Raw genomic sequence first — 15,843 nt, 5'->3', positions numbered from 1 at the left:
CTAAAGGATTTAAGAAGTACAGGAAGGATTCTACTACAAATGTTTAAGACAAAGGAATGGCAGTTTAGCCTTGTGGAAAACTCGCCTGGGAAATTACATATCCATATTTTAGCCATGGCTATACTTATCTGGGTTGGGCAAGCCCTTTAAACTTTCTGGGCTTCAGTTTCATCATCCATGAAATAACATGTTTAGACAATGTAGCCAAAGCCCCCTTTATTTAATTTATTTTTTGAGACAGCCTCACTCTGTGCCCAGGCTGGAGTGTAGTGGTGTAATGTGGAGCCCTGACCTCCGTGGGCTTGGATGATCCTCCCACCTCAGCCTCCCAAATACCTCGGACTACAGGCACATGCCACCATGCCCAGCTAACTTTTGTATTTTTTGTGGAAATGGAGTTTCACCAGGTTGCTCAGGCTGGTCTTGAACTCTTGGACTCAAGTGATCCTCCTGTCTTGGCCTCCCAAAGTGCTGGGATTACAGGTGTGAGCCACTGTGCCCACCCCAACAGGACCCTTTAAATAGTTTGTAGCCAGATTCCTTTTTTTTTTAAAAGCCTCTTCATTTTCAGAAAGTATTTCTTACTGTGAGGTGCTGGGGCTATCCCACTGAGAGAGGAATCTCTGAGCTGTGTAGTTGGGTTAATTATTTAATCAGTAACTCAAAGGTCAATGCAAACCTACACTGAAATTCAGGGTCCAGGTAAGCTGTGGAATGTGACAAGATTTCTAATACTCACCACATAATCTATAGGACATCTCTTCTTTTATTACTTCTATTTGCTTGGTGTTTTTACCCTATATGTACATATATCTTTTTCTTCCCTTTCTCTTTAACCTTGTTCCATTCCTTTTTCTCTTTTCCTTTTAAACTTTTTGTCCTTTTCTACTTCTCTCTAGCAGTTACATCATGGAATTAGGTTGCATTTATTATTGAATTATATTTAAAAATTACCAAATATTATTTAAATGGTTGCTTCAAATTTAATTTTCAAAGCACATGAACTAAATGCATTATTTCTCCTTTCCTTTCCTTTCCTTCCCCTTCCCTTCCCTTTCCTTTCCTTCCCCTTCCCCTCCCTTTCCCCTTCCCCTTCCCCTTCCCATTCCCTTTCCCTTTCCCTTCCTTTCTTTCGATGGGGTCCTGCTATGTTGCCCAGGCTAGCTTTGAAGTCCTGGGCTCAAGCAGTCCTGCTTCAGCCTCCCAAAGTGCTGTGATTACAGACTGAGCTACCCACACCCAACCTAAATGCAGTGTTTCTAAGGAAATTTGACAAGCCTTTTTGAAAAGGGGGTGTGTGGTGAAATTTTTTTTTTTTTTAATTTTGTTCTCAACATTCCATGGACAGTGGCCCTCAGTTTCCTTCTTCCCTTTCTCTGTCTTTTTTTTGTTTGTTTGTTTTTGGTTTCAGATGGAGTCTTGCTGTGTCATCCAGGCTGGAAGGGCAGTGGTGCGATCTCGGCTCACTGCAACCTCTGCCTCTCAGGTTCAAGCGATTCTCATGCCTCAGTCTTTTGAGTAGCTGGGATTACAGACACACACTACCATGTTAGGCTAATTTTTTGTATTTTTAGTAGAGATGAGGTTTCTCCATGTTGCCCAGTCTTGTCTCAAACTCCTGAGCTCAGGTGATCTGCCTGCCTCAGCCTCCGAAAGTGTTGGGATTACAGGCCTGAGCCACCGTGCCCGGCCACCGTCTTCTCTTTTCTCTTCCCCTTCCCCTCTGTCTCTCGTCTCACCTCACCTCACCTCGCCTCGCCTCGCCTCGCCTCGCCTCCTCTCCCCTCCCCTCCCCTCCCCTCCTCTCCCCTCCCCTCCTCTCCCCTCCTCTCCCCCCTCCCTCCCCCTTCCCCCCCTCTCCCCCCTCCCCCTTCCCCTCCTCTCCCCCTTCCCCTCCTCTCCCCCCTCCCCCCCCTCCCCCCTTCCCCCTTCTCCCTCCCCCCTCCCTCTCTTTTCGTTCTTTGGAGTCTCGTTCTGTCACCAGGCTGGAGTGCAGTGGCGTGATCTCAGCTCACTGCAACCTCCACCTCCCAGATTCAAGCGATTCTCCTGCCTCAGCCTCCTGAGTAGCTGGGACTACAGGTGCGCGCCACCACGCCCAGCTAATTTTTGTATTTAGTAGAGACGGGGTTTCACCATGTTGGCCAGGATGGTCTTGATATCTTGACCTCATGATCCGCCCGCCTCGGCCTCCCAAAGTGCTTGGATTACAGGTGTGAGCCACTGCGCCCAGCCTTGTTCTTTCATTTTAAAATACTTTAATCTCTGGTTTAAGCCAACAACCTCTTCAAGAAACTACTAAACAGAAATATGTTTTGATTTTGTTTTTTTGTTTTGTTTTTAATTATCATTAATCAAAGAGGTATCCAGTTTTTAAACTCTAATTGTTCATTTTTATAGATTCTTATGAGAGCACTTGCTTGTTCAGTCCGTTAACATCATATGATCTATACGGTAGAAGGAAGAATAACAAATGATGAATATATAGTGAATCATACCTCTAGCAGGGTAGGGGGACAGAACCATCCAAGCATAATTATTTTCTTGGTGTGTTTGAAACAATTTTTTGAAGCAAAATATATCAATATATAGGGATATATTCAATATTATGTATTTCAAATGCTTAAGTATGAAAGTATTAAGTATTTCAAATGCTGTGTATGAAAGTGTGTTTGTCAGGGGAACAATATTATTATTAAAATACACTTGAAGATACATTTTGAAAATAATTGCAATCTACATAATTATTTATCTCCAGTGTACACTGCCATGGGGGACGCTATCTAGTCTAAAATTACAGAGTCGAAAAGATAGTGATGATGGTCCCATCATGTGGGTTCGTCCAGGAGAACAAATGATCCCTGTGGCTGATATGCCAAAGTCACCTTTCAAAAGGAAAAGGTATGTTGTATACACATTTTTATTGGAGGAGATGAGTGTTTGTATGTTGGGGTGTGTATATTAGTTGAAGATTGGAGGAAGGCAAAGTTTAGAGCATAATTGGAATATAAATTTAAAAATAGCGCTACATGCTAATACAATTTGTTATAAAACCTAAAATGTAAATAAGGCATGAGAAATGTAGGCAAATGACAAGAAATTGTAATGATGGATGGAAAAAATGTCATAAGATATAAACTATTTTAGAATAAATGTAATAATATTCAGAACCTGTACTAAGAAGACTAAAATGTTTTGTGGAGGATACAAAATAAGATCAGAACAAATGGAAAGCCCTGCTGTGTTCTGGATTGGATAAAAATGATAGTTCTTTAAAATTTTCTGCATTTCAATTGGACTAACACTTCCAGTCCTGGATAAAATTATTTTAAAATTCATAAGGAAGTAAACTTTTCAGTGAAAGAGAAGATTAGTGAGAGGGAGTGTATGATACAGGATATTAAAAATTACTATAAAGTTCAAATAGATCATTGGAATAAGAGTCCAGAAATAGATCTAAGTATATTGGGAACTTAATATATGAGAGGTGGGAAGAGGAAGATGTATTTAATGAATAATGCTAGCATGTTTGGCTCTCATAAAAACAAAGGCAGAGCCCCTACCTCACACAAGAAGTAAATTAGAGAATTAAGCATCACACATAAAACAGTTAAAATATTAGAATAAAATTATTTAAGCCTGGAGGAGACCTTCCTAAGCAAGACCAAACAATGCAGTGGCAATAGTATTTGTGGGGGAAGCGACATCAACAATGAAGTTCAAAATTATGATAGACTGGACTAAAACATTTGGAACTCATGACAGACCAAAGTTAATGTACAAAGCATTCTCAAGTGTTAACAACCGAGTAGAAAAATAACCTCAGGCAGTTAAGTTTATTTTAAAAGAACTATGAGATATTTTTATTCATTATATTGGCAAAAATTATGAATATAGCATTAATATTATAGGCCGGTAGGTATGTGAAGAAACAATTTTTTATATATTGTTGACTGGAGGATGAGCTGCTGTAATTTTGTGAAAGTAATCCGGCAATAGATCATAAAATTTAACATAAAACTCTTTGATCTAGCACTCCTACTTTTGGGAATCCGAAGAAATAAAAACACGAAAGGTAAATAAATTTGTGGTAAGAAAAACATTTTAAAATGGTCTGAATACCTGTCAGGGGAATGGTTGAATAGATTTCATACATTCTTATTAAAGAGTATAGTTAGGCCGGGTACAGTGGCTCACACCTGTAATCCCAGCATTTTGGGAGGCTGAGGCGGGCGGATTACCTGAAGTCAGGAGTTTGAAGATCAGCCTGGCCAACATGAGGAAACCCCGTCTCTACTAAAAATAGAACAATTAGCTCAGCGTGGTGGGACATGCCTGTAATCCCAGCTATTCAGGAGGCTGAGGCAGGAGAATTGCTTGAGCCTGGGAGATAGAGGTTGCAGTGAGCCCAGATCGCTTCACTGCACTCCAGCCTGGCTGATAGAGCGAGACTCTGTTTCAAAAAAAAAAAGTATAGTGAAATACGCCAGGTGCAGTGGCTCTTTCATGTAATCCTAGCACTTTGGGTGGCCGAGGTGGGAGGATAACTTGAATCCCAAGAGTTCAGGACCAGCCTGAGCAACATAGTGAGACGCCACCTCTACAAAATAAATTAAAAAATTTAGCCAGTGTGGTGGTACATGCCTGTAGCCCTAGCTCGGAAGGCTGAGTCAAGGACTGCTTGAGCCCAGGAGTTTGCGGCTACAGTAAGCTATGAGTACATCATTGCACTCCAGCCTGGGTGACAGAACCAGACCCTATCTCTTAAAAAAAAGGTGAAATAGTTAAAATCAAGTTTTAAAAAATGTGTTGATCTGGGTGGATATTCATGACACTTGAAAACAGCCAAATGTAGAGTAATGTATCTAATATGATTTTGTTTTTATCCAAAGAAATAACAAAACCCTCCTGTGTGTGATTATGTATTTATGTGAGCACAGAGAAAAGTGTGGAGAAAATGTACATTAGGTTAACGTCGATTGGAATGGATGGAGATGATGCTAGGAGAGATTATAGCCTTTTGTTTTGTTTTGTTTGTTTGTTTTTGAGACTGAGTCTTGCTCTGTCGCCAGGCTGGAGTGCAGTGGTGCTATCTCGGCTCACTGCAACCTCCACCTCCCGGGTTCAAGCGATTCTCCTGCCTCAGCCTCCCTAGTAGCTGGGACTACAGGCGCATGCCACCACACCTGGCTAATTTTTGTATTTTCAGTAGAGATGGGTTTCACCATGTTGGCCAGGATGGTCTTGATCTCTTGATTTCGTGATCCTCCTGCCTCAGCCACCCAAAGTGCATAAGCATGAGCCACTGTGCCCGTCCTGATTATAGCTTTTTAGATTACCTAAAGACGGTTTTACCAGTTAACAGTGATTATTAAGTTAAAAAGAAAATGGGGAAAAAGTCATTGAGTAAACTCTGGGTTGCATGATGGCAGGGACTTTGTTGGGTTTGTTACTAATGTGTCTCTAGCACCTAAACACAGTGTCTGGTGCTTAATATTGGGTGAATAAAATTTTGCAGGTTAATTTATAAGTTAGCAGTAAATGGTAAAATTGATGTGTTCCTCAGTGATTCTTTTTTTTTTTTGAGATAGAGTCTAGCTCTGTCACCCAGGCTGGAGTGCAGTGGCACAATCTCGGCTCACTGCAACCTCTGCCTCCTGGGTTTAAGTGATTCTCCTGCCTCAGCCTCCGCAGTAGCTGGGATTAAAGGCGTGCACCACCACTTCCAGCTCATTTTTGTATTTTTAATAGAGATGAGATTTCGCCGTTTTGGCCAGGCTGGTCTCAAACTCCTGACCTCAGGTATCCACCTGCCTTGGCCTCCCAAAGTGCTAGGATTACAAGCGTGAGCCACTGCGCCCGGCCTCCTCAGTGATTCTTAATTTTTTTTTTTTTTTTTGGAATGTATGGATCATTTTGAGAATCTCAAAGTCTCTTCTCAGAACAATGCAGATAAATACAAACTTGTAGATGTACTTTAAGGGGTTTCACCGCTACCTTGAGGAACTTCCATTCACTTCAGGGTATACAACCCACGGTATATATGATAATAATAGTCTAACAAAAACAGTGTCAGGCATTGTGTCAAGTGCTGTATAGTCTTAATTCATTAGAATGTGGTATTTATGCAGCTAAATTTGTGGGTTTGAGAACCTGTTAGGTTTCCAGAGGAAGCAACACCATCTGGCATTCTGACACATGTAGAACATTAATCACAACCAAAAAAAAAACAAAAAACATTATTATGTATATGTGTAATAAGACTGTAATGCAGGGGTGCACAAAGAGCAGTTAAATAATAGAGATTAAGGGTGGGAAAGTAGAGAACCAGTAAGGAAGAGTGATCCCTGCCTGGGAAGATAGACAAGGATGAGAGGAGACAGTTATGGGGGTAATACAGAGTTGCATCTTGAAGAAACCAAAACTGTAGAGGAAGATAAAATGATGACTCTCTGCCAAAGAAATTGTTACCCTTTTCCTTGCCTACAACAAAACTGGAGAGGTTTCTGCAATGAGTGAGGCTAAGTAGGCAGCAACTTCTGCGTGTATATGCATTCTAGAAGGAAAGTGGTGGAGGAGGGGGCCAGTGGGAAATGGCTGTCTTCCAAGACAGAGCTAAGGTTTTCCTTTCTACCTCCAATAAACCATGCATGTTTTGTGGAAGCACTTATTGCTGGATGTTATATTGCTAAATCTATTTTTTGATCCTTCCCTCACTAGACAGACTGTAAACTCCCACAAGAGTGGGGTCCTCTTCTGTCTTATTTGCTATTGTCTCATTCACTGGTCCCAGTTCTTAGATAGTACCTAGCACATAGTATGTGTCCTATCAATATTGAATTAATGCATTTTTAAAAGTTACCCATTTGTTTCAGATATATATCTATCTTGTGTTACCCAAGAGATCTGAGTGGGGGCATGGTACCCAAACCCCAGGTAAAGATTCTGTGCATAGGGAAACTTGGGTAAACAACACCATTTGTAATTTAATTTTTTATCCATGTATTTCCTTACAACTGTTCCTGTTGTGAAGGTGTATTAGAAAAATGAGGGTATTGTATTTGTGTTTTTGTTTGTTCGTGTTCATTTTAAAGATAGAATTTGATTTGAGAGCAGATTTCATATATTTTTGTCTGAATTATGTGATTATTGAATGTTTGATGGGAATTAAGTGTCACTATATAAATGTAATTTTCTTTTTTTAAAAAAAAGAACTACCAATGAAATAAAAAATCTTCAGTACCTACCTCGAACAAGTGAGCCCCGTGAGATGCTCTTTGAAGACAGGACAAGAGCTCATGCAGATCATATAGGACAAGGTTTTGAACGACAGACTACAGCTGCTGTTGGAGTGCTGAAGGCTGTGCACTGTGGAGAGTGGTATATATAACTACTGCTATTTTAATGAAAGAATTTCTTGGCTTCTACAATTTTTCTTGGAAAATCTTAGTAATTCCTCCTTACTGTGGGAAAAAGTTTCATTTTTTACCCGTATTTGGATATCTTAATTGTGTAATTGTACTAAAGATTTTAAATTGCTAGAATCTGGCCAGGCGGGGTGGCTCACACCTGTAATCCCAGCACTTTGGGAGGCCGAGGTGGGTGGATCACAAGGTCAGGAGATCAAGACCAGCCTGGCCAATATGGTGAAACCCCGTCTCTACTAAAAATACAAAAGTTAGCTGGGCGTGGTGGCGCGCGCCTGTAGTCCTAGCTATTCGGGAGGCTGAGGCAGGAGAATTGCTTGAACTCGGGAGGCTGAGGGTGCAGTGAGCCGAGATTGCGCCACTGCACTCCAGCCTGGGTGACAGAGCAAGACTCCATCACAAACAAAAACAAATAAATTGCTAGAATCTAGGTTTCATCATTTGGATTAACTGAAATAATTAATTTCATGTTCTAAGTGACTAGATGTGAAAAAAATTAAAAGGAAAGCTAAGGCTTACCTGGTGCATACTGTATGCCTGTTTACAAATGTCATTTAATTTTTCTCAACTGCTTTTTGCTCCATATTTATCACGTAAGGAAACTGGGGCTCAGGGCTGTCAAATAATTTTTTTTACAGTCATATAGTTAATAAATGGTAGAGCTGAGACTGATTTCAATCTAATTCCATACTCTTCTGTTTTCTCTTCCTCCTGTTTTGCTGTACCTTTTCTGAGGTTTGGTTTCTCTTTATTATGTATTTGCTTTTCTGTATTCTTTTTTTTCAGCTTTGCTTACAAGTTTCACTTTGAATATTTTGACAGATTAAAAAATAGATTGTTCTTTTTAATATACTTGAGGTGTCATCTCATACATTAAATAACTTTTCCATTTATTAAATTGATAAAACATATAAAGCAAAGTTATTGTAATTTTGCGGCCGGGTGTGATTGATGGCTCACGCCTGTAATTCCAGCACTTTGGGAGGCCGAGGTGGGTGGGATCACCTGAGGTCAGGAGTTCGAGACCAGCCTGGACAACATGGTGAAACCTCATCTCTATTAAAAATACAAAAATTAGCTGGGGCCGGGTGTGGTGGCTCACAGCTGTAATCCCAGCACTTTGGGAGGCTGAGGTGGGCAGATCACGAGGTCTGGAGTTCAACACCAGCCTGACCAACATGGTAAAACCCCATCTCTACTAAAAATACACACATACACAAAAATTAGCTGGGCGTGGTGGCACGTGTTTATAATCCCAGCTACTCAGAAGGCTGAGGCAGGAGAATTGCTTGAACCCAGGAGGCAGAGGTTGCAGTGAGCCAAGATCGTGCCACTGCACTTCAGCCTGGGGCAACAAGAGCAAAACTCCGTCCCACCACCAAAAAAAAGAGATAATTTTGCTTGCTTAGATTTTTGTTTTCCAAAATCGAGTATTGTTTGGGTATGAAATGTGAGTTGGAATATGCTATTTTGCTTATTAGAGCCATTAAAATTTTTTTTTTCTTTTAAGAGATAGGGCCTCACTCTGTTGCCCAGGCTATAGTTCGGTGGTGCTGTCATGGCTCACAGCAGCCTTGACCACCCAGCCTCAAGCAAGCCTCCTGCCTCAGCCTCCTGAGTAGCTAGGACTACAGCCACACACCACCACATCCAGTGAATATTTATTTATTTTTACATTCTGTTTATTTTTATTACTGTTCCTTGCAGAGCAGGACTAACTCATAGGCAGTATGTCCAGAGTTGATCTATTTTAAAATTTTTTGTAGAGACACGGTCTTGCTCTGTTGCCCAGGCTGGATCTCAAAGTGCTAGGATTACAGGTGCGAAACACTGCACCTGGCCTTATTAGAGCAGTTTAATTTTTTTAAAAAAAGGAGAAATAGGCCAGGTGCGGTGGCTCATGCTAGTAATCCCAGCACTTTTGGAGGCCGAGGTGGGTAGATCACTTGGTTAGGAGTTCAAGACCAGCCTGGCCAACATGGTGAAACCTTGCCTCTCCTAAAAATACAAAAATTAGCTGGGCATGCATGCCTATAACGCCAGCTATTTGGGAGGCTGAGGCACAAGAATTGCTTGAACCTGGAAGGTGGAGGTTGCAGTGAGCCAAGATTGTGCTGTGTTTCACAAATTTTGCTATTGCATTTTCATTTCAGTTCAGGATATCTCTAATTCCTGTTTGATTTCTTTTTTAACCCATTGGTTATCAAGAAGTGTTGTTTAGTTTCCAATATTTGAGGATTTTTTTTCCAGATTTTTGTTTTGGTGTTTTTCATTTCTAATTTAATTTCTTGTGGTCAGAGAACATATTCTGTATGATTTTAGTGCTTCTAAATTTCTTGGGGTTTGTTTTATGGACCATCTTGATGAATTTTTATATGTCCACTTTAAAAAATGTGTATTTTGGCTAGGCGCGGTGGCTCACAACTGTAATCTCAGCATTTTGGGAGGCCAAGGTGGGCAGATCACCTGAGGTCAGGAGTTCCAGGCCAGCCTGGGCAACATGGTGAAACCCCATCTGTACTAAAAATACAAAAATTAGCTGGGCGTGGTGGCGCACGCCTGTAATCCCAGCTCCTCGGGAGGCTGAGGCACAAGAATCGCTTAAACCTAGGAGGTGAAGGTTGCAGTGAGCTTAGATTGCACCACTGCACTCCAGCCTGGGCGATTGACGTGAGACTCCGTCTCAAAAAAAAAAAAGTGTATTTTGCTGTTGTTTGGGATATAGTGCTCTATAAATTAAGAGCAATTAAGTCAGCTTTGTTGATAGTGAATGTGGTTCACTTTTTTTATATTCTCACTTATTTTTGTCTACTTGTTAATTTGCAACTTTAATATTGGATTTGCCTGTTTTTCCTGTCAGTTTTTCTAGGTTTTGCTCTATTCTTTTGTGACAGCTTTATCAAGCTATGATCACATATCATACAATTCACCCATTTAAAGTGTACAGTTGAATAGTTTTTAGTATATTCACAGTTGTGCAACCACCACCAAAATGATAGAACATTTTCATCACTTCAGAAAGGAACTACACCTTTTAGCCATCACCTCCCCAATCCTCCATCCTCCATCCTGCCAGCCCTAGGCAAGCACAAATTTACTTTCTGTCTGTAGGTATATGTGTATTCTTAACATCTAATACAAATGGAATCACATAACGTGGTCTTTTGTGGTTAGCTTCTTTCACTTAGCGTAGTGTTTTGAAGGTTGTTCCATATAGTTTGAAGCTGTGTTCTTAGGCAAGTACACATTTAGAATTGTTATTCTTGATGAATTGACTCCTTTTTTCATTATAAAGTGCCCTTTTTATCCTTGGTAATATTCCTTGTCCTGAAACTTTGTTAATATAGCCAATTCAGCCTTCTTATGATTTGTATTTACATGCTCTGTCTTTTCCCATTCTTTTTCTTTTAACTTATCTGTACGTCTATATTATTGTTACATGTAGATAGATATCATATAGTTGGGTCTTAATTTTTTTTTAACCCAGTGACAATCTCTGTCTTTTAATTGGAGTATTTAGATTATTTATATTTAATAGAAATACTAGTAAATTTGGTTTTAAATTTACCATCTTGCTTTTTCCAATTTGCTTCTTTATTCTTTATTCTTTTGTTTCCCCTTTTCTTGTCATTTTTAAGCATTCCATTTTACCTCCATGATTTGGTTAGTAGCTTGTAGCTCTGTGGGGTTTTTTTTATTTCATTGTTGTCAACTTACCACAATCTACCTTCAAATAATATGAGACTTCTTTATGTAATGTGTAAGAACCTTTCAGTAGTATACTTCCATTTATTCCCTCCCCTCTCACATTTCTGGCCTTTGTGCTAATTGTCATGTATTTTACTTTACATATGCTATAAACCCCATGATGTATGTTATTTTGCTTTAAAGAATCATTTCTAAAGAGATTTCTTTAAATTTAAAGAGAATAAAACCTCTTTCATATTTATCATTAGGTGTGCTATACATTCCTTTTCATAGATCTACATTTTCATTTAAGTATCATTTTCCTTCAGCCTGAAGAAATTTCTTTAGCAGTCTTTGTTATGCTGTTTTCTCGGTGACAGATTCAGCTTTTGTTTATTTGAACATGTTTTTATTTCACATTTTTGGAGGATATTTTTGGTGGATATAGAATTCTAGATTGACTTTTTCTTCTAATACTTTAAAAGTGGTCCATTCTCTTCAGGCTTGCATTGTCTTTGATAAGTCTATGATCATTCTTATCCTTCTTTCTCTGTATATAATGTATTACATGATTCTCAGATTTTCTCTTTTATCACTGGTTTTTAGAAATTTAGTTATGATTTGCCTTCATATGATTTTCTTTATGTTGTTTGGAATTTTATTCCAAAATCCATTTTTTAGCATCTCTGTAAAAATGCGTTTATATATTCCTAATTAATTGAAGAATTTGAGAATTTTTTAGAATTATATTTAAAGGCATGAGTAACCTCAGCAAATACCAAGTTTATTGTATTAGTACTTTTCTAATGAAGTCTCTTAATTTATAAAGTTATTTAAGAGTTTTATGCATCATTATAGTTATATGTATTGTCTATGGAAAGAAAATTCTCCCTTTTCCTCATATTTACTTCTAATTTTTATGTAGTGTTTTCAACTTTAGCACTTAAATTTATGAAGCATTGATCTTATTCTTCAAATATAACACTTAATTTTCTTGGTTTGTATAATTTACCAATTCAGATCATTTCAATTTTCCAAACTGTTGTGACAAATATTTATATAAAAACAAAGTCAGTTTTTAATCTGTGTCTAGGTTGAAAGTCACGGTGTTGGCCCTTTCTTCACATATGTGAAATGGCTTTCCAATTAACAGTTTAACTTTATTTGTAAGACAGTACTATGGTATTGACCATAAACTATTTTTGCTTTGAGTTTAATAAGGACTCAAAAGAGTGAAGCATTTATGGCAGATTGTTGTTATCTCATTTTCTTTTTTAGGCCTGATCAACCCCGTATAACCAAAGATGTAATTTGTTTTCATGCTGAAGATTTCTTAGAAGTAGTTCAACGAATGCAGTTAGATTTACATGAACCTCCACTGTCCCAGGTATTCTTAATACACTTACTGTCTTTGGTTTAGTTTTTATTATGAAGAGACTTATTTGTATTTCTTGTTTTATTATTTTTTAGTGTGTCCAATGGGTTGATGATGCAAAACTGAATCAACTGAGGAGGGAAGGCATTCGCTATGCCAGGATTCAGCTATATGATAATGACATTTATTTTATTCCAAGGAATGTTGTTCATCAGTTCAAGACAGTTTCAGCTGTATGCAGTTTAGCATGGCATATTCGGCTCAAATTATATCACTCAGAGGAGGACACTTCTCAGAATACAGCTACTCATGAAACAGGCACATCATCAGATTCCACATCATCTGTTCTTGGACTTCACACTGACATGATTTGTGCTGTAAGCAAAGCCTCCTTGGATTCTGTTTTTTCAGATAAACTTCATTCTAAATATGAATTACAGCAGATTAAACATGAACCTATTGCATCTGTAAGAATCAAGGAAGAACCTGTGAATGTTAATATTCCTGAAAAGACTAGAGCACTGAATAATATGGATGGCAAGAATGTTAAAGCAAAATTGGATCATGTTCAATTTACAGAATTTAAGATTGACATGGATTCTAAATTTGAAAATAGCAACAAAGATTTAAAGGAAGAATTGTGCCCTGGAAATCTAAGTCTAGTTGATACAAGGCAACACAGTTCAGCACATTCAAATCAAGATAAAAAAGACGATGATATTTTGTGCTAAATTTGCATATACCATCTAAAATCCTTTTTTAAAAAAATTTAATAATGTAATAAAGATTCATGAATTCTGAAAGCAAGCCAAGGACTTGCTCCTATGTCTGTTACAAAATATGTAGCTTTGTAACATTCCTCAGTGCCTGTCCATAACTGTGAAGTATTAAGCACTTAGGGCCAGATGCACTGTAAACATTGCAGGTTTAAACATAAAGGAGTCTTTAAAAAAAAAAAATCATTTACGTTGGAATTTTAGGTTTTAGAATAGAGCTGACATTAACATATATATATATAAATATATATATATATATTTTGTAATATGAGCCAGAATTCTTTTTCAACAATTTAAAGCTTTTCCATAGAGCTTATTTATATCCTTTTTTTTCATTTTAAATGTGTCAGCACTGTAGTGTAAATAGCTTTTAAATATCTTTTTAGTGTGATTTATACTGAAATGTGAGCCACTTAATAAAGGTTCATATTAATAAATATGTTTTCTGTTGAGTCTGTAAAGACAAACTGACAATTCATTTAAGTCATTTGTTTGATATAATTCTCTGCTGGTATATCCATTTTAGTGTGGTATTGTAGTGCAAATGTACGTAATTCAAATCTAGTAAATATTTAAGTTCCCCACACTGTGCAGGCTTTTTTTTCTTTTTTGATATGGAGTTTCATTCTGTCACCAGGCTGGAGTTCAGTGGCGTGATCTTGGCTCACTGCAACCTCTGCCTCTCGGGTTCAAGTGATTCTCCTGCCTCAGCCTCCTGAGGAGCTGAGACTACAGGCGCGCACCACAACACCCAGCTAATTTTTGTATTTTTAGTAGAGATGGGGTTTCATCATGTTGGCCAGGATGGTCTTGCTCTCTTGACCTCGTGATCCGCCTACCTTGGCCTCCCAAAGTGCTGGGATTGCAGGTGTGAAGCCACAGCGCCCAGCCTGTGCAGGTATTTTTAACAACCAAGACTCAGTTAAGAAAGTGTGCATCTGTGTGTGTGAATGTGTATATATATCATATTTTGCATAATTTTCTTAAATTGCTGAATAAGATCAATATGTGAAATTCCTTAGCCCTTCTCTCCAGAATACATTGAAAAAAGTTTTATATTAAACTATTAAGAAAGCAGTTTAGGTAATAGAAACAGTTTTAGAAAGTTGGGAGAAACAAGGTATGTTAATGATAACAAAGGCTTCTAACTAATAAAGTTACGTGGCCAGATTACATAGCCTACCATAGATTTTTTTTATTGTGTATGGGATGATAAGAAGTTTAGAGAATTTTCTTACTAGTAAGTACCTTTACTAAGTAATAGCTAAGTATAAAATCTTTAGTTACAGAAAGCTTAATTGTGAGCAATTAAAATCCTTTTACATTTTTCTTGCAGACTGGGAGAAAAATACGGCAAATAAAAAACTGTAAAATAAGGGCAATGACAATGACTCAACTGCCATATAGAGATATAACTAACAAGATACTTTGTGGTACCTCATCTCTCTCAGGATCTCCTCCCTACCCTAGCAAGGCAAACAACTTGGAGTACTTCCTTTTCAAAAGAAGTTCTAGAAATTAAATTGAGGTAGGAGACAGATTGACAGTGCCTAACTAAAGATGAGTAAAACAGACCTCTTTAATGATAGACTCACTATTTGACACTGCTTCCACTATTGTAATTAAAAGTCAGACAGAAGTCTTTGATGTATGTGTTGCTGTAAGAAACTCTGCTCATTGCAAATCTATTTTGTTTGTTTTTGGTATTATTCTGGGCACATAATTTGGTTGATGACTTTCAATTGGGGTTCTTTGTGCTGCCTTTTGGGTTACTGTTGGTATTTCCATTTCTGGCTCAACTTATGGTAACCATCAAAACTGCTTATATTTCTGGTTAGGGCGAAGCCATTTAGGAAGAAGCATTTCACCAGAACAAGTAAAAGTTAATTGCAGCAATGATGTCAGTTTTGGCCCCTAGTTTAATAAAAGGATAGGCAAATATCATAGGAAATCTTCATGGTTTGTAGGAAATCAGTGTTTGCAACATAGGAAGTTTCATGGGATAGGGAAGGTATAAATCAAGATAGTAAGGGTTTTGTTTTATATGTCATTGTCTTACCGTGCTCCCCACCTATATAATCTTCTGTTTTAAGCTAAATTAATGGATTTGCACCTACCTTTTCGAGTGACAAAAGTTCTTAACCAGTATTGAGAAATAAGAAGGGATGTAGTTAAAATGGTTTTGTTTCTCTTTAAAGTTGAAGAATGATCTATTTAGCAAGAGTTATGTTTTATTTCCAATTTTCCAGTAGCATAATATGTAGATGCACTGAGGTCATACTGTGAGAAGATATCTTTAGGGTATCCCTCCAAAATATGAGCCTTAAACTTTTTAACTTGAAGGCATATCTAAAAACAACCATAGTGGTTGCTTTTAGGTATAGTTTCCTATATAACCTATAGTCAGACTTATCTATAATATGAAAATTTAATTGTTTTAAGAATGCATACATTGGCCGGGTGCAGTGGCTCACGCCTGTAATCCCAGCACTTAGGGAGGCCGAGGCGGGCAGATCACGAGGTCAGAAGTTTGAGACCAGTCTGGCCAACATGGTGAAACCCCGTCTCTACTAAAAAT

The 15,843-nt window shown here is 38.2% G+C and overlaps 1 protein-coding gene across 1 annotated transcript in view; it reads left to right on the top strand.

Moving 5' to 3' along the window:
• RSBN1L (round spermatid basic protein 1 like) overlaps positions 1-13,293 on the top strand; it is a 93,491-nt gene extending 80,198 nt beyond the window's left edge. The window contains exons 5-8 of the mRNA XM_054493979.2: positions 2,759-2,901; positions 7,213-7,380; positions 12,393-12,501; positions 12,585-13,293. Coding sequence (XP_054349954.1) covers positions 2,759-2,901; positions 7,213-7,380; positions 12,393-12,501; positions 12,585-13,220 — 1,056 coding nt within the window. The 3' untranslated portion in view covers positions 13,221-13,293. The remainder of the gene's footprint in view (positions 1-2,758; positions 2,902-7,212; positions 7,381-12,392; positions 12,502-12,584) is intronic.
• Positions 13,294-15,843: the final 2,550 nt, after the last annotated feature.

The sequence above is a fragment of the Pongo pygmaeus genome, chromosome 6 (assembly GCF_028885625.2).
Source record: "Pongo pygmaeus isolate AG05252 chromosome 6, NHGRI_mPonPyg2-v2.0_pri, whole genome shotgun sequence".
Classification (NCBI taxonomy): Eukaryota; Metazoa; Chordata; class Mammalia; order Primates; family Hominidae; genus Pongo; species Pongo pygmaeus.
The sequence above is the reverse complement of the archived record's forward strand: the minus strand, read 5'-3'. Positions and strand labels throughout refer to the sequence as shown.